Source organism: Cygnus olor, chromosome 24, assembly GCF_009769625.2.
Source record: "Cygnus olor isolate bCygOlo1 chromosome 24, bCygOlo1.pri.v2, whole genome shotgun sequence".
Lineage (NCBI taxonomy): Eukaryota > Metazoa > Chordata > Aves > Anseriformes > Anatidae > Cygnus > Cygnus olor.
In genome coordinates, this window is record NC_049192.1 from 257,564 (window position 1) to 276,184 (window position 18,621).

The 18,621-nt window shown below is 48.5% G+C and overlaps 1 protein-coding gene and 1 long non-coding RNA gene across 3 annotated transcripts in view; one reads left to right on the forward strand and one right to left on the reverse strand.

Moving 5' to 3' along the window:
• Positions 1-11,117, reverse strand: LOC121059129. The gene is made up of 2 exons (XR_005814440.1): positions 9,603-11,117; positions 1-6,101 (listed from the first exon to the last, which is right to left on the reverse strand). It is a non-coding gene; the product is annotated as an uncharacterized LOC121059129 (long non-coding RNA).
• Positions 6,093-18,621, forward strand: part of AMPD1 (adenosine monophosphate deaminase 1) — a 17,447-nt gene continuing 4,918 nt past the window's right edge. The window contains exons 1-15 of one of the 2 annotated variants that reach the window (XM_040535544.1): positions 6,093-7,214; positions 10,463-10,637; positions 11,136-11,301; positions 12,426-12,588; positions 12,815-13,034; positions 13,551-13,680; positions 13,961-14,155; positions 14,386-14,517; positions 14,615-14,778; positions 14,909-15,035; positions 15,497-15,660; positions 16,007-16,127; positions 16,580-16,753; positions 16,928-17,038; positions 17,199-17,350. In XM_040535544.1, the coding sequence (XP_040391478.1) occupies positions 7,193-7,214; positions 10,463-10,637; positions 11,136-11,301; positions 12,426-12,588; positions 12,815-13,034; positions 13,551-13,680; positions 13,961-14,155; positions 14,386-14,517; positions 14,615-14,778; positions 14,909-15,035; positions 15,497-15,660; positions 16,007-16,127; positions 16,580-16,753; positions 16,928-17,038; positions 17,199-17,350 (2,216 nt within the window). In that variant the 5' untranslated portion in view covers positions 6,093-7,192. Of the gene's footprint in view, positions 7,215-10,462; positions 10,638-11,135; positions 11,302-12,425; positions 12,589-12,814; positions 13,035-13,550; positions 13,681-13,960; positions 14,156-14,385; positions 14,518-14,614; positions 14,779-14,908; positions 15,036-15,496; positions 15,661-16,006; positions 16,128-16,579; positions 16,754-16,927; positions 17,351-18,621 lie in introns of those variants that run through there. The other variant, XM_040535543.1, reaches the window with a different exon arrangement.

Below are 18,621 nucleotides of genomic sequence, written 5' to 3' on the forward strand. Positions count from 1 at the left end.
TTGTAACAGCCTCAAAGTACCATAGAATTGCTGCATAAGCTGTGTGAGTTCTTCCTAGAACACAACATTGTCACTTTATGTAAATGGGACGTACAAATGTGGTCCCCGTTGTAAAGCCTATTAGCGTTCATTGGAATACCGTGTCTTTCCTTAGTTCTTGTGCTACTGATACTGGGTTCTGTTGTGTGTGATCAGGCAGCATTTCTCATAGCAAAGCTGAATGCCCAGTTACTGTCTGATGGAAGAGTAATGAGTCCCCAGCCTACAGAGGGAGTATTCAGTCTGCAGAACTAGTGTGAGTGTAGAAACTGCAAGAGGCTTAATTTCAGTTTGTTGGTGTCAGATTCCTACATCTTCATTTGAAGTTGAAAATTCCAAATTGAAATCAGAAATCAGTAAATAGAGAAAAAACTTCCTTTCAATACTTCTTCATCCACTAATTACATTCTTAATTTTCTTCTTGGAATGCAGAGGATCAATCTGTATCATATTTTCTTTATCCTTGATACTCCGGATAAGTATTTTAGCAATTTATTTTATTCTTGACGGATGCGACACTGATGAGAATTTAAAATACATTATTTTTACGTGATTTTCCAGTGACATACTCAGTAGAGGGTAGCATTATGGATAACGCTGGCTGTGACTTGAGTTCATTTGAAGGTGATATTATGCTTGCAAGTTAAACGTGACAGAATCATGATCATTGTGAGCTATCTGTAATCACCAAGCAGTTTCGTTGTTGTTTTTGGTGTTCTTTTGGTGTTTTTTTCTTGGTGCAAGAAAAGTTGTTTGTGAAAGCATTCTTTGAGCCCTGAAGCAGGAGCTGACTGTCCCTGGAGTTGTGTGACATACTATTTGCCCACTTAATAAAATTACAGAAAAATATAGCTTTGGGGATACACATCTGGTTGCATAGATTCAGCATTTTGGAAAGACAGCAATGCGGAGTTTCTGCTATGTTGAATGGCGAGTTTATTGTAGGTCCATTATGCTTTTGGACTACTTGGAAAAATTTGGAGCTGCTTCTCTGGCACGCTTGACTGCATAGTTCAGAGCATGGCTGCCTGCTGCCCATGGCCACAGGAAGTGTTTTGCAACTGGCAGTTGGTGTTTGAAGGTTGTGTGGTCAGGTGTGAAAATTAAACATTCCTTTTGATATGGATTCATCATAACAACTTTCTACATTGTTTGGCATGTTCTACTTGTCATTAAAAGTGTACTAGCTGGAACTTCAGAATTTGTGAATCCTCAAAATCATATGGGAGCTGGCAACTGAATCTACTTTCTCTTAGGTGTTCTCTTTCTCTTAGGCCGTATAAAATTTTAAAAGGGAAGGAGGCCTGTAAAGCAAGTACTTGGTCAGCAAGTATTTTACTGTTGGAACCAGAGGGATCATGCATCAGCTTTCAGGATGCTGTAGAGCTAACTTACATGGGTGGTACTCCAATCTATGATATTTTTGGTTCAAATCTATTAAGTGGTTTTACAAAATCAGGTTTTGTACCAGTTATGAGCACAAAGTAAATGACTGTACTTGGTTTCCAGCCATGTACATATACACATATATATGAGTTATTGCAGTCAGTGAAGGTCCCTGGCAGTACATAATGGATATGCATCACATGATGCGTTAGGGCTAAAGTCAAGTCTGAGGAGCCATCTTCTTATGGGTTTGGGTCTGGGAGTCGGTATTTTTAAACAGAACAGCTGAAACGCTTTCTGAAGTTCTGGGACGAGGCAATGTCAAGTGCTACCCTTGCCTTTTAGTTTCGCCAGATAGATGAATGCAAACATTCAATGTAAGGTTCTTATGTCTAGCACAACCTACTGCTAGAGACACTTTTTTATGGAGCTGTGTTCTGTCCCACTCCCATGCAACCATTGTAATGTTTGAGGAACACGTAAGCAGATGATTTGCTATCAGAGAGGTTTCAGTGCCAACAGAAAAAAAGTTTTGTGTCCTGAGTCCCTGCATGCTCATGCTGAGCTGCGATCTGTGACAGGGCATGATCAGACCAGAAGGGAAACCCACACTATCTCGTGCTGGAGCACAGCTCTGGCCCTTCTTAGTTCTGTTCTATGTGCCCTTTCAGTTGAGGTGTTAAGATTTCTTAGAACTTTCCAAGGTATAAGGTAATACCCATTTTACAGCTTGCTCAATTAACATCTGTTGATGGTGTTAAGTTGGACTTGGGAAAGCAGTGTGTTTGCCGGGAACAACTTGAGTCTGATGCACTTCTTTAATCAGGGCTTTGCTAGCTGTGATTTTCAGGTATAAAATGCAACTGGCTTTTAAAAAAATATTTATCAGCAGCTTGTGGATGGTCAGCCAAATGTTACTGTGATTTTGGTGGCAACTTGTAGAGCACTGTGGAAGGACCAAACCCTAAAAAACTTTTGGAAAAATAATTTAGAAGGTAAGCACATAAGTTTTTGCACGAGACGGTTCCCTAGAAATGGTTTTGTAGATTCAGTCCAAATGTTCTTATTTTGAACTAACAGCACTACACTGTTAGTACTAAGATAACTTCATTATCCTAATAAGAACAGGCCATAAACAACCTTGAGGTAAAATATTTTAAAAAATGTGTAATGTTCTTGTTCAAAAATTACCAGTGCAACTAATTGTAAAAAATGTTTGTTACTGTTGACCGAGAACAGCCATTTAACAAAATAGTGTAACACCGTGGCTGGTTAATGTTAGTGCCCTACTCCATGGTCTTGTTCAAAAAGCATTGTTCAGATTTTGTTTTCATTGACATCAGAGACACTTTGGATGGTAACCATGATGCTGAAGTAGACACGTTTTTTAGCACAGTTAAGTGATTTAGAAAGAACTGGATTTCAAGCAATTTCAAGCCTGTGGGGGGAGGGAGATTAAAGAAGGTTTGTATCGCGTTCTAATCCTGTACTTAGTCCTTCATTACCCTGCAAACCTAAGTGACTGTGTGCAGCCTCCGGGATGGCTGGATACTGTTGGGATGTGGACTTTTTTTTTTTTTTTAATCCAAGGGCTAATTTGTTGTTACTTTGTATAATTATCTGCTTTCAGTAATGCATCTCTGTTGGTTTGGAGTAAATTATTTTGCTTCTTAAATAACTTTTTTAAAGAATAAACTTTGTGAATTCTTTGGTTGTTTCTTTTGTGGTAGTGATCTGGGGGCGGGATCACATAACTGACTTTCAGAAAACTTATCGGTGCTATCTGCTTTCTTTACAGGGTTTAGATTTACTCAGGTCATTGATTCTGTAATGCAGCATGAACAGCTGTGTTATGTACGTTCGCTATCACACCAGTAAAGGGTGAGGCAGGCTTTGAGACATACTATAGGCTTGTTCCAGAGCCCAATTTTAATGACTTCACTAGTCTGTTGTCATGCTTCTTGCTTTAGTTTTGTCTTTGTTTGCAGTGTGGTCCATCATAACTTTTTTGTTGACTTTGTCCTTGAAAAAGATGCTTCCTAAGAGCAACAAAAGGTGAGAGAAGATCTATTCAATTCATGTTCTATGACTGAAATCAGCTATAAAGTTCCTGCTGTGTCCAGATCATGCTCTTTGTTAGGCTTTCACATTGCTTAACTCAGTCTTCTGAAATAGTTCTATATAGTTCTAAATAGTTCTATATTGGCTTTTCTCCTGCATAAGGCAAATTGTATCAGACCACTGTAAATGTGCTACTAAGACATGGTGGCAGGCCTCTGGAACCCAGAGTCCAATCTGTTTTCTATATAAGGAACTGAAAAATAGACTCTTAGTAACAGAAGACTTCACAAAATCACTGTGCAGCACTTCAAAATAAATAAATGAAGAATCATACATGTGAGCTTGGGTTTTTCAGCTCCCTTTGTGTGTGCTGACTGGTTTCCACACACTCAGGAGTGTTGGGAGTCTAGAGATGCTGCAAGGTTGGATGGAGACGCTGCCTTCTTGCACCTTTAGCCTCCGTGTCGCAATCCAGAGCTGTGAATTGTGGATGTTCAGATTAGAGTCTGCTGGACCTGATGTTTCCTTAGCAGTGAATCCCCAACTGTTCTCATTGCTGAGTATTCCAGCCATTTTTACCATCCTCAGTATCACAGAAATTCCAGCTTAGCTATGAGTTATTTGGTATTTCCATAAATAAAAGTGAATGGCATTAAAAAAGTAACCTTGTTTCCTTTTTTTTTCCTCTTTCCCTGAGCAGCTGTAGGTAGTCAGTAATGATGAGACTGGCCCCAGCTGGTACTAGTTTCTGTGGAAAAGTTGTTGCACATCCTGGCATGGGGCTGCATTCTGGGAAAAAGTAACTTACAGTAAAGCAGCAGGTGCTGTCCCGTGTTGATTAAAGTTATCATGTGCTAAGGGCCTGGAGCTGAAGAAGCGCTGGTGAAGTTTACCTTTGAAAAGCACTTCTCCCGTTGCCCGAAAGATCCCCTTCCCTTGATGCAGATTCTTGTTCTATGCTAGGTATAAAACTCCTTGTATTGTGTAGCTGCATTAGTTGTTGCCTGTTCCATGAGAGATTCAGAATCACAGTACAGATGGATGCTTAAAAGAGAGGCTTTTCTTGGCTAATTAGGGAAGTTTTTCTCCCTTATAATTATCTGTAACAATCTGTTACTAGAAACTATTTCCCATCTTATCAAAGGACTCTGACTTTTGTTCCATCTTGGAGCAGAGGCTGATTTAAGCAGCCCTAGAAGAATCTGTGCAGGGGATGAATAAGAGCAATGTGAGGAGAGAAGAAACTTTTGAGGCTCCTTAATGCAAGCGCATCAAGAAGTGCACTTGTGAGTTTCCATGTTACATTCCTCTGTTAATACTTTTCCTCTTCAGGAATTGAAATCATTTGCTAGCAAAACTTGCCTGTAGACTTTTTGGACAGCAACCCCTCTGATACAGCTGCTCTGCTAGGCAGATTGGAGGAAGAGTTTGCTAAATATCCTGAGCTGCCAAATTCCTGGCACGTTTGGCTATTTTTCTTTGAGTGAGTCTGGGCAGAATGAAGGCATTTCAGAGATAAAGTATGGGGTTTTGTTTTGTTTTTCAGAACACCTCTAAAGCCTCTGGGTGTGAATCACTTTCCAGCTAAAAACAACTGGGGAGATGCCCTGCTTGCATTCAATACCTCAGTTTAAAGAGACTGTAGTTCTAACTTTAGCACAGCATACCCAACCTTTACTCATATTTCTACCATGAACCCAACTAATTTGACCCTGTGATTTAAACAGCCAGGGGATCAAGAGACCTCTTGAAGAAGGTAACCTCTGCACCCTAAAGGTTATCTTTGGTTTCAGATGTGAATCTCAAGACCTTGATATGTCTAAAAAAGGTTGGGGACAGGTCTAATCCTTGTGGCAGAGCAAACAACCAGGACATAGTTTTTATTGATCTTAAATGGAATAGTTGAGCAATAACGCAGTTTGGGGCAAACTGGTAAATGAGTAACAAGAATAATTCAGAAAGTGAAGACTCTTGTCAGTCTGAGAAAAGAGACTGGGTATTATTACAGATCAAGACTGTAACAGCATCCCAGCTTTGCCCTGTTGGCTGCACCTCTGCTTGCTGGGGAGGAAAATCAACTGATATTCTTGGGGAATATCTGGGAAATGGGGCTAAAACTCCCTGAGTTATGGAGAATTTCCTAATTGTAACCCAGCATGTCTTCAAATTATGCACATCAAGAAGTGTTCTTCCAGAGAGAATTTCTGGATGCTTTGGAAATCATCTCAGCTGGGGATGCAGAGCAAAGTCCCAGCTCATCTTACTTGACTGACTGGTTGTGCCACAAGTTTCTCGTGCATCCCATGAACAAAATCTATGACTTTTGCCTTATTTCATACTCTACGTCTTAGACAAGCAATTCTTTCACTTATACTAGCCATCTTCCGAGACAAGACCTTTTCTTAGCTGTTCCTACAAAATATAGCACAGGAAGCACTTATGTGTATGCAATTCCAGACAATATTGTCTTTTCCAGGGGTGCTGATTATTTGTTCCTGTCTCTGTTGGGACCAAAGTCACATTTTAAATCATCAGCAGGACTGTGATAACATATGGCCTGAATGCTTTGCTTGATTTGTCCTGATCCCAATACAGTTTATCAACTCCATCAAGAACTGAAGTGTAAACAAACAAGAAAAGGCCCTGTTTCAAATGCAAACCATTGTATCCTGATCTGTTTAGGCTTACCGCTGCCCACCAGGAAGCTGAGACAAGCTTAGAGCCACCTTGGCAATATGCAGTACAAATTCTGGCCATTTTCTTCAGGCAGGAGCTGTTTTCCAACTTCATGAGGAGATCCTAAAGGACTGGGTACAGTCCAGGCTGCCAGTATGCTAGAAGGAATCTGCTTAAAACTAGCCATTAAGAGGCACTTCACAAACTGATACCCTGCTCTTTCAAATCCAAGCCACCTTGTGTAGTTTAGGGGAGTTTTTTGGCACACCTTGGATTGTGCAAAGTAGTGGTCACTGCGAGGTAAGCCTTGGTTATGGTTCATCACTTACAGAGGTAGGTGACACGTAGGCTTGCCAGCTGACTGAAAACCACCTTGCTATAATACAAAGTTATATAAAGGCAGTTCCTGAAAAAATTCATGAACAAAATCATACCTTATAGCTCCCTACAATTTTTTTTCTTTCCTCCCGTTTTATACACCTGAGAAGATGTGAGGACACTTGTACAACTCCTGCAGCTAAAATCCAGTCTTTCGAGTAGATCTTTCTCTCAGGGAAAATCTTCTATGAATGGGACAGTAGTTGGTTAGACCACATCATGTGTACCTATTTTTTTGGTCCACAGCTCCTGTTATGATGAAAATATCAGCCCTGTGCCTTAGAGATTTCCTCTAAATCATTGGTTTAACATGGAAGGCATCAGTTTTAGTCTCTCTTAAAAGACTGACTTGCATATTCTCACGTTTTCCTGGGAGGTGGCAGTCTGGCCAGACAACAGGCAAAACTCTACTAAATGTGAAATGAAAGCCTAACTTAAATTTGAGCCCTGGTTTCACCTGTTTCAGTGGAAGTGCTTGTGGCTGCACTTTAAATAGTCCTGCAGTTCACCTCCCTTCTCCTTTTAAAGTGGGAGAGTCTAATTACAGGGAAGGGAAAGCAGTAAAATAAGTTCGGCTGCTGTGCACTCAGTCAGCTACTTGTGCTCTGTTACAGCAGGGTGTTACTTGGGGTACTGCAAACTTGCTGCAAAGATGTCACGGGTGAAAATTCCAGGTAGGTCTGAAAGCAAGCAGTGAGACAGGGAGCACCAGGGCAGGCTCATTAGCCTACAGCCTCTGAGATTTTGGGTAGTGTGTTGTCTTTCTGGTTCAGGGGACTGAGATGGGGTCTTTGAGCTCTTTGAGCATTTTCTTCCTGCATAGAGGCATTTTTGGATAGTGCAGCAAAATAATGGTGGTATTGTTTAAATCTTGCCCTGCTCATACTGAAGAATAATATCGTCTACCCTGCAGTAGCCTGATATCAAATCGTTGTAGAAGGGGTCAAAGGGGTTTCAGGAGTCTCCAGACAACCTGGCTAAGCTCAGAAGACGTGGGGTGCTGCAGTCCCCAGGGGGTGGGAAACCTCCTGGGTATCAGGAGTAGGGCTGGTCAGGCCTTGCAGAGCAGCACAAAGGGCATGTGGCTGCCATTACAGAGCCCTAAAGAACATAAGCACCTAATAGGTCTGATAAGAAAGAGCACGTTTAGAATTGCAGTGCTCTGTTGTGTGACAGATATGTCCTGGTAAGTGAAGCTGGTATTAAAGCCATGCCCTGAAACATCAGTGGGAGTTCGTTGACCTTCATGAGTGTATTTTTTATCCACTAAAGAAATGAAAGGTCACACTAGGCATTTCTGGGATACTTAGTTTGCAAATGAATACATGGAGTTCAAATACCAGCACTGGACGCATTTGAACTGCAAATGCAGGCTGGACTTTGGAAAGTCAGCAGCTGGGGGCTGTAATGCCAGAACCCAGGTCTGAATTTTCTGGGTCAGATGGAAAGGGCATGAGCAGCACCCTCAAAATGTCAATGCCACCCTGTAAGACCAGGAGTGAAAAATCTGTGGAGCTGCAGTGTCTCAGCTGTCTGATCCTGTTGGTGAATAAGTGGAGATGTGACAATAGGTGGCAGGAGGATGAAAGAGAAACATTATATTTGAAATCACTATCCATCCTGATCTTCATAAAGGGTGGTGGGTCATGGCCAAAAAAAAAGCAGATAGCAAAGCAGCCCCGGCACTGAGTCACTAAAACATTTGCTCTTTTGTTCAGGTAGGAGAATGCTGTTTTGCCCTCTTAAGTTGTTTCTATGCTCTTCTGCATCCCTGTCCCTGAACGGAGGTGTAGGGGAAGACCTTCCAAGACAGATGGGTCCTATTAGATGAGTAGGTATCTGGTAGTTGCTTGTAATGTTGACTGAGATGATCTAGGTTCTAGAAAATATTCTTCCCCTTGGACAGCTGCAGGGAAACCCAGAGCTTCCTGTAAGGCAGAAGCCAGATCTGAGCTCTGTAAAAGAGCCTCAGTTGGATGGCATTCGCAATGTGGTTCGTCTACGCACATAGTGCTGAAGCTATTATCATGGCACAGTGAATACTGAAATTACATCCTTGTAGTGTAAAAAGTTACAAGTACTGTTCTTTCTTTTGTAAGTGGAAGGCTTTGCCTAAACTTGTACTTCACCAGTCCCTTTTAAATCACTGATTTGATGATTAGGCAAAAAGGTTTAGATTTTTAAGGGCTGATCACATCTGTTTTTGTTTTGTTTCTGTTTCATCTCAAACAGCAGAAGAGAAAGGTGAGTATTGCTTTTTATTTTTTTAAATGCTCTGCTGTGTTACTGTCTAGACATGATCACTGGAAACAAACAGCAGTTACATGATCATGGCGAACTTTTAGCAGTTCAAGAAGATGCTATTTCTCAGCAGTGCCTGTCGTGCCCCTCACTGTTTCATGGAATGGTTTGGAACTTCAGGTCCCTTGGTACATGAAGCTGCTTTTTGTTAAATACTGTCCTAGCACCCCCAAGCTCCCGTTTAGAGGACTGCTTTCCTCTGTGGCAGGAGGAGAAACGCTCTGCAATTTCCCTTGCGCCTATTCACGCTTTTTTTTTTTTTCCTAAACAGAGATCCAGCCTAAATTAACTTTTTTTGAATGCATCCTGCTCCTAGTGGATTTGATCCATAAGGGAACAGATTCAATGCTTCGCCTCCTTTACTCAGGCTGAAACCCAGAGTATGATGTCCCTGCCCTTGTCTTCCTACTTTGTTTGCTAAGGCCATGTGTGTCAACACCAACCATTTATTACTGAAATCTTGGTTTTGTGACATTGCACTGCTGAAAAATGGACCTAGTGCCAAAATTTGCCCATGTGTTTACAGCTCAGCACAAACCCCTTTGCCTTAACGTATGGTAGCAGGAAAGGAAGCCACTGTGTTATGTTTCCCAACTAACCTACTGCTAGGACCTCGGAACTGTAAACTCAGGAGTATGCTGTTTTGTTCCCTCACAAGACCCTGTGGGAGCAGAAGTTGGATAGGTTCAATGCTGAAAATCTCTTTTTAGGTGTAGCATATTTCTGTCATGCATGCCAGTCCTTTCTGCTTTGGTCCTCACCTGCTGACCACGATGTCCTGTTGGACATGTCAATGGTGTGGCCCTACGTGCCCTTCTTTCAGCATCGATCTTCACTATGCTTCATGCTGAGCTGCCAACTGCCAGTGAAACCTGCTCAGCTAGTGTCCATATGCTGCTATGCAAGTGTGCGCTTTGAGGAGATGTTCCCAGAAGAGCCCTTGGGTTCTTGTTTTATGGTATTTTGCTGGCAGTAGAAAGGCTTTTAACGACCCTCTTCTGCTCCCTAAAACTCCAACCAACCTTGTGTCCATGGGGACTTTTCATAGAGCCATGTTATCTGGCACCTTTGCAGGATGCTGAATGTGATGGGCTGAGAGGGGTCCAGGCCACACATTGGTACCCTAGCTAGGAGCTATTCAGCTGCCTTGTGATGGCAGAAACTATTTTGGCTGCCAGCTTTGTCCACCTCCGTGTCCACCTCTGTCTTCATCCTGCCTGGATGCCTTGTGGAACAAGTGGGCCTTGGATTTCCTGGAGTTACAAGGGCTCTGCCAGTCTTTCCCTCTTCCCCCAGTGCATAGTCTCCTAAGTGTCCTTCCCAAGGAGTGGAAAGTGGCTTCTTTCTCAGCCTTTTTGTGCTACTCTCAGACTGTGGGTTGTGTTTACCTTTTCCAGTGTACTGCGGATCTCTAGGTATGTCTCCAGTCCACAATGTGTGGGACAGGCCCTGTAAGCTTGTTGAAAAGTTTGGAGGGTGCTCAGAGTCTTCCAGGTGGGGTGGAGGTGTATTAAGGAGATGAGAACTGAGCTCTAAGCTGACGGCAAGGAGCACCTTCCTGTTGGGGTGGCTGGGAGCCAGGTGCCTGTGTGACCCTGCATCCCGCTCTTTCTCCTTGCAGAGATGGATGAGGCAATGCGCTCCTTCGCAGAGAAGGTCTTTGCCTCAGAGGTGAAAGATGAGGCGATCAGGCAAGAGATCTCTCCTTTTGATGTGGAAGAGATCTGCCCCATCTCGCGCCAGGAGATGAGAACACACATGATGCTTCAGGAGAGTTCCTCCACAGCAGAAAAGCGGTGAGCAACAACCAGGGTAGGAGGGGAGAGGGAGAGGAGCAGTGTCTGCTCATCCCCAGCCAGAACTGGAAGAAAGCAGGGGGAACATAAATCAAGGTCTGTGAAAACAGTTCACCACAGCCAAAATGGGTTACTTCCTTGGTAATCCCAGAGCATCTGTCAGGTGCTTCAGGGTTTCCTTTCCAAGTGTTTCCACTGATGGACAGAAAGACACCCTTGGCCTCAGCACTAGCACCACAGTGGCCACAGCTCTGCTGGAGAGCTGGGAGACCTTTCTCTGGAAATGTGCAACCTCCAAAGACTGTGTGTGCTTTTCAAAGTCTGTGGCCACTTAGTGTGCTGTGGCTTCTACTCTTGGCAGTGTCTGTTTAAGGTGCTCAGAAAGCACCAGTGAGATGGTTGACGTTGTGCACAGCTGGAACATGACTGGTAAGTGCCCCTGACCTGTGTGTGGCCACAGAGTCGGGGCTGTTTGCCTGAGGCTTTCCTCCCTGGCAGGAGGAAGCGCATGCTCCGCCTGAAGACAATTGCACTGGCACTCCCTGTTGCTCAGAAGTCTATAACCAGACTGTCCACTATTGATGAGGTCATCTCTACCTCCCCCCTGTACCAAACGGTGCCTGACTTCCAGAGGGTACAGATCACAGGGGATTATGCCTCTGGGGTAGGTACTTGCATGGCTATTCAACTTCCCCATGCTGATTATCACCTCACCTAGTCCTTGCCTGGCCCTCCTGAGTGCCAATTGTCGCAGGAGTCTTCACCAGGTGCAGTGGGGACAGTCTGTGTCTTCCAGCTCTATTTGTGTCTCATAAGCATCTAATGGTGTCCTGCTGCATCCCTGGAGGATCTTGAACTGAACTCCCTAAGGAGTCTCTGGGGATGCTGCGTGCTTCCCATGAGATTCTCTGTACGGTGGGGGAGGGCACGGAAGGGTCGGAGATGCTCATTCTGCTGCAGCCTGCTCCAGCTTGCACACAGCTACGCCTTTCTGAGACCTGTGCACATATTGCAGAATCACAGACTGGTTGAAGTTGCAAAGGATCTCCGGAGGTCATCTTGTCCAACCCTACTGCTCAAGCAGGGTCACCTAGAACTTGTTGGACAGCACTGTTAGCACAGCTTGTCCTCATTCCCTCTTCTCTTCCTCCTTTCTTCCACAGCCTCCTGCTGTGTTTGTGCTGCTTAGGAGATGCTGATGGCAGATTGCCCCCTCCTGGGCTGGGGCAGGGTGCTCAGCTTGGAGTTGCATAGCAGAGGAGCCATTAGGGGAAGCTGAAACTCCATCCATGCACAGGCACATTCCTTCTGCCATGACTGCGCCTAGCTGCAGCTACTGCTTGGTATTCTGTCATGCTGCTCCAGTCTGACCAATCTTAAATGCCCAAAACACTTGTCTGTGCAGTAAATCACAAATTCTTGACATACTGGCTCTGTGTATGTTGTTGGTCATGCTTCAGTTTTCAGCCTGGGCTCCAAAAATAGCTTCCAGTGTTCTGCCCAGGCCTGGCTTCCAATTCAGTGCCAGCTACAGCTTGAGGTGAGGAATGTAAGAGGAGATGACAGCTGAAATTCATTTGTTCTGGCATGAGGAACTTCCCTTTGCCATGTCCAAGACTTTGCCCATCATCCCTTCTTTGTCCTGCTCAGGCAGAAGAGTGGGAGGGAGGGGATGATTGTAACTTGCTGTAAATATAGCTGTACTCTTTGCATTTTGATGCACCAGGGTCTCTCACAAGCAGCTGGGTTCCTGTTGTGTGGTTGCATTCAACAAAAGCTCTCTTGCAGGTGACAGTTGAAGATTTTGAAGTTGTCTGCAAAGGCCTGTACCGTGCCCTGTGCATTCGGGAGAAATACATGCTGAAGTCTGTGCAGAGATTCCCCAGGACGCCATCTCAGTACCTGCGTGCTATTGAAGGTGATGTCTGGAGGGCAACTGACGCTGGCCCAGGTACATTTAGGCACCTGCAGGGTTTTGCTCTCTTGCTTCAGCTTGGGACAGCCAGGTGTCAGAAAGGGGTTGTGAAGTGCTCCATGGGGAGATTGCTTACCCAGGCTGCTGCTTGTGTCACAGTGCTGGGGCTATTCCTGCCCTGTGTTGGGGGTGGAGGAGCACGGCAGGCTTGTGGGGTTTTGGCTGGCAGCCTGTGCCCCATGGTATTCTCCCCTTGGTCCAGTGTTCACCCCACCAGTGAAGGATGGACAAGATCCCTTTGAAACTGGGAATCTCGCTGAGGACCTGGGATACCCTCTCGAGATGAAGGATGGGGTAGTTTACATCTATGGTGACAAGGCAGCAGTTGGAAGAAAGGAGCCAAAGGACCTGCCCTACCCCTGCCTGGAGCACTTCGTTGATGACATGAACTTCCTCTTGGCCCTGATTGCACAGGGGCCTGTGTAAGTGCCCAGCCTAGCACGGCTGCATGCAGCCAAACAGGTACTGCTTCATCAGACAGAAGGAGGGCCAGGGAAAAGCTAGAGTTGCCCCTTCCTCTCCCTGAAAGGAGGGGGAACCCACTGATGCCAGCCCAGTGGCCGGAAGCCTCAACAGGAAACTTCTGCCAGACCTAGATCTCTATGGCAGAGGCCTTGGAGGAGCACTGTTGAGGGATGGCCGGCCTCAGGATCCCACCTGGCCACGTGCGCAGACTGCTGGCAACCCAAGCGTCCTTGGCCCTTGTCAGCAATCTTGGCTGGGGTCTTGAGCAAAGTCAGTGTTCAGGGGTTGGAGACGCCCACTGCGGGTGTATTCATACCTGGCAAGACCTTCCTGCAAAGCTCTGTGAAACAGCCAGAAGCACCGCAGGGAGGCAGGCTAGAGCAATGTGAGTTCCTCCACCTCAGGCGAAAGCTCCATCCCGGTGCGTTTGTCTGGCTGTGCCCAGTCACTGTTCTGCCCTTTGCTTTTACCAGTAAGACCTATGCTCATCGGCGCCTGAAGTTCCTTTCATCCAAGTTCCAGGTGCACGAAATGCTAAATGAGATGGAGGAGATGAAAGAGCTGAAGAACAACCCCCACCGTGATTTCTACAACTGTCGGAAGGTAAATGGCAAGGCTCACAGCCCTAGTGACCCTGCAGCTGAGCTGTCGTGGTACCTGCCCCTCCCTGAGACATGCAGATATTAGAGTCAAGGTTTGGGACACCTGCATTGCTCCTGCTAATGGGATGGGACTGACACGGCTGCTTTTGGCCTATGCCATGGCTGGGCTGAGCCATGCTCCCCACACAATTTGGTCTCACTTAAGGGGTTTGTTAGCCTCCCTGTGGTGGTACCCAAGCATCCCATCCTGAAGCTGGACAGCCGTCCCTCTGCTTTCTCAGGTGGACACACATATCCATGCTGCAGCCTGCATGAACCAGAAACACCTTCTGCGTTTTATCAAGAAATCTTACCGTGTGGATGCTGACCGTGTAGTTTATGATTCCAAGGGCAAACAGCTCACCCTGAAACAGCTTTTCCAGCAGCTCAACCTGCACCCGTATGACCTGACAGTGGATTCCCTGGACGTCCATGCAGTAAGTGGTAGGGCACTTACTGTAAAACCATTCTTATTCTCATCCACCCCTGCAGGCATAGCTTTTCCCCCTCCACGTGTACTCCCATGGCACACTGCACACATTGGTGTTTGCGGTAGGGTTTAGCAGCTCCTAGCTTTCTGGGTTCTTTAGATCAGCCCCTGCCCAGCTGGTATGCTTGGGACCCAGCATGTGTTTGCAGGATTCGCCCCTAATCGCCTCTACTTCAGGGGCGGCAGACGTTTCAGCGCTTTGACAAGTTCAATGCCAAGTACAACCCTGTGGGTGCCAGCGAGCTGCGTGATCTCTATCTGAAGACAGAAAATGCTATCAATGGCGAGTACTTTGCTACCATCATCAAGGTAGGAATACAGGGCAGGAGAAAGCACTTAATTTGTGGGGCTGCTGTGCCCACGGGATGGAAGATTCCTGTGCACTGTCTGTTCTCTTGGTTCTCAGGAGGTTGGCTCTGATCTGGAGGATGCCAAGTACCAGTATGCGGAGCCTCGCCTCTCAATCTATGGGCGATCAGCTGAGGAGTGGCACAAGCTAGCCAGCTGGTTCAACAGGCATCGGGTCTATTCCCCCAATATGAAATGGATGATCCAAGTACCTAGGATTTAGTATGTGCTGTAGTTCTGAGAGAGCACTGTGCCTTATAGCGTGCTGTAACTTATTCTTTTACCTGAAGGGATTATGGGAAGAGTGGGCCATATTCCTCTGCTAGTGGTTAATCCCTGTCTCTGTCCACAGTGATGTGTTCAGATCTCAGAATTTCCTCCCACACTTTGGGAAGATGTTGGAAAATATCTTTGTTCCAGTGTTTGAGGCAACTGTCAATCCTCAAACCCACAAGGAGCTGAGTGTCTTTCTACGCCATGTGAGTGTTACCTGATGATGTTGTCAGGGTGTGGTGAGCACTGATGTTCCTGTTTGTGCACAAGAAATAGGGCATTGGCTTTGCCTGACATGGAACATGTTATCAGTGGGTTTGCAGCTCTTCTGCCACATTCTGGGAAAGGATGTACGTCCAGAAGTGCTGGAAGGAAGAGGTCAGGCTCCCTGGGCTGGGCTGCTGTGGGACTGTAAGAAATGCTGTCCACTTACCTCCTGGAGAAGTGGTTTAATGTGAGCTTTCTTTCTACCCCTTGATAGAGCTTAGCGGTTTGTGAGGAGTAAGGTCTGCAACCTTACTCCCCAATTCTGCTCCTGGGTAGGGCAGGGGTGTGAGCTACAGCCAAGCTATGGTAAGCTGCAGTGGGGCAGGTTGAGGCAGCCTACCTGGGCACGATGAAGTGGGGAGCTTTGAGATACAGCTTTTTTTGTTACTTTGCCAAGCAGATCACTGGATTTGACAGCGTGGATGATGAATCCAAGCACAGCGGACATATGTTCTCCACTAAAAGTCCAAAGCCAGAACAGTGGACTTCTGCGAAGAACCCATCCTATACCTACTATATATACTATATGTATGCCAACATCCTGGTGCTTAACAACCTACGCAGGTGAGGCCCAGGATCTGCTAAGAGACCTGTCTGATGGACTGGCAGAAGGTGGCAGAGGCCCTCCTTGCTCTGCCACCAGTGTAGTTTGCAGCTTCATGTCCCAGAGCAATTTCCAAACACTCCTCAGTAGCAAATGTGATGGATTAGGGTAAAACATTAGGATTGTAGAGATGTGTTCATTGCATGCACAGCGAAGAAAGGAGAACAAGTAATGTGCTCTTAGGTCAAGCTGGGTTATTGGGGGACACACTGGCAGGGGCTGAGCTGGACCTGAAGTCAAGGGATATTGCAACGCATGCCACCTAACCCTGTTTACCTCCTCTGAGTCCTCCTTCCATGTGCTTAGGCAGCGTGGTATGAACACGTTCCTCTTCCGTCCACACTGTGGGGAAGCTGGGGCCATCACACATCTGCTTGCAGCCTTCATGACAGCAGACAACATCTCCCATGGTCTAAACCTCAAGAAGGTGAGTGGAATAGTCTGCCACAGAACAGCCCAGGAGTGGCAGAGGAGAACATGTTCACAGCTGATCCTCTGTTTTCAACTGACAGATGACAGCCTGGCTTCAGGCAGATACTGCACGATTCCCTGGGTTTCCCCAGGCACATTTGGGGATGCAGTTGTGAAATGTATTTACATTTCCAAAGGGTTCAGCATTACAGACCTATCATTGGATAAATCTGTTATCTTTGGAATCACTTGAGGTCTAAAATCATCCAGATTTCAACTCTATTGGTCTCTCATGCTCCCTGTGAGCCCTGAAGGATTGCTAGCTTGCCTACCTGTCCTTTTGCACGACACAAGCACAGTGCATCCGATTTTTCGCTGAGGAACTGGGTTGATCTGAGGTGTGAGCCTGAAGAGGTGGAGGTCACAGCAGCTTTATCCATAACCTGACAACTCCGCTCTCCTTTGCAGAGCCCAGTGTTGCAGTATCTATACTTCCTTGCCCAAATTCCCATTGCTATGTCTCCGCTCAGCAACAACAGCCTCTTCCTGGAATATGCTAAGAATCCATTGCCTGACTTCCACCAGAAGGGCCTCATGGTGTCCCTTTCTACAGATGACCCCATGCAGTTTCATTTTACCAAGGTACTGTGTCAGCTCATCAGCTCTCACTATCCAAACACGGGCTGGAGTGCATGGGCCTGGCTTGTCAGCAGAGCCAGCGGTGTTTGCAGAGGGTCTGGCCTGATGGGCCATCTCTGGGACAGCCGGGATGCACAGGCAGAAGCAGCTGGCCTCTAACACAGCCTTTGGCTGCAGGAGCCCTTGATGGAGGAGTACGCCATCGCTGCCCAGGTCTTCAAGCTCAGCACCTGTGACATGTGTGAGATCGCCAGGAACAGCGTCCTGCAGTGTGGCCTGTCCCATGAGGTAGGCGCCCCCCGGGGAGGGCAGGCTCGGCTGAAGGGACCAGGAGCGCAGCTCTGCCGGCTTGCTCGGGGCCGGGCCCTGCGTGGCAGCAGCCGGTGTTTCCCCCTGGTGCTGCTGGCAGGGGGCCGCGAACATCGGTGCCCTGCCTTGTGTGTGGCAGGAGAAAGCCAAGTTCCTGGGTGAGAACTACCAGGAGGAGGGGCCCCAAGGCAACGACATCCGGAAGACAAACGTGGCTCAGATCCGCATGGCCTACCGCTACGAGACCTGGTGCTACGAGCTCAACCTCATCGCCGAGGGCCTGAAAGCCGAGTAGGAGCACGGACGGACGGCGGCAGGCCGCGGCGGAGGGGCCTCGGGGGCCGGGCCCCCTGCGGACAGCGGCGGGACCTGGGGGGCGGGCACGGCCGCGGGAGCTCAGCGGCAGCCGCCGGCCATTAAACGGCGTCTGCCCGCAGCTGGAGCGGCCTGCGGGGTGCGGCGGGGCGGGGTGAGCGGCGGCGGGGCGGGGCGGCCGCGCCCCTCAGCGCGGGGCTCCGGGCGGGCGGCTCCGCGCGGGGTGTGTGCGGGGCTGGGGGAGGGCGGACGGGACGGGGCGAGCCGCGCACCGCACCGCACGGGCCCGGCGAGGGCCTCGGGCTGCGGCGCTGCCGCGGGGACCCGGCCGCGGAGGCGAGCGGTGTGCCGCAGCCGGGCGGGGGCCGTGGTGCCCGGCCGGGGCCCCGCCGCGTTGCCGGCCGCGGAGTCTTCCAGGCCCCGTGCCCTGCGCGGGCCGGGGCGGGCGACCGGAGCGTTCCCGCGGCGGGTGGGGGACGAGCGAGCGGGAGCGGAGCCCGGCGGGGAGGTGGCTGGGCCTGCCCTGGACGAGCCCCAGCCCCGCGTTTCGCCCCGTCCTTCACAGAGCGTTCCTGCGGGGCAGGTTACTCGTTCGTAGTCCGAAGCGGCGGGGCAGCGCCAGGTACCTCTGCTCTTCCGTCTCGAGCGGCCGTCGGGGCCCTTCCCCGCCGCGCTGTCCGCGCGGCACCGGGCTCCCCCGCTGCCGGTCCGCCGGGCACCGCCCCCCCCGGCCGAGCGCCGCCCGAGCCGGCCCCTACGCGCTGCGAGCGCAGCCGTGGCGAGCAGGAGATGAGCCGCGGGGAAAAGCGCCTGGGGAAACGCACGCGGGTGCTCCTGGCGTGTGCCGCCCCTGTCTGGCGCGGCTACGGAAGAGGGGGGGGTGAGGAGCGGGTGCGGGTCCTGCTGCGGGGGGGAGGGAGAGCGGTGCGGGGGGCAGCCGCCGAGCGAGCCGGGTGCTGCCCGGCCGGGGCCCTGCCCGCGGCGGGGGGGTGCGGCTCGGTCACGGGCGGGTGATGCAGACCCCGAGCAGGCCGTTTGCTGGGGCGATGGAAGCGTCCTGGCCGGGACCTGCAGCCCCGTTGTTCCCCAGCATTGCGGTGTTTCTCTCAATCACCGGTCAAGCCAGCTGTCCCTTCAGGGGCTCACAGGCGGCATCGAGGGAATTGTCCACCATCCGAGCATTTAGAGAATAAAAATTCCTGCAGGGATGGTCCTGTGGTGAGAGAAGAAAGGGACCCAAAAAGGCT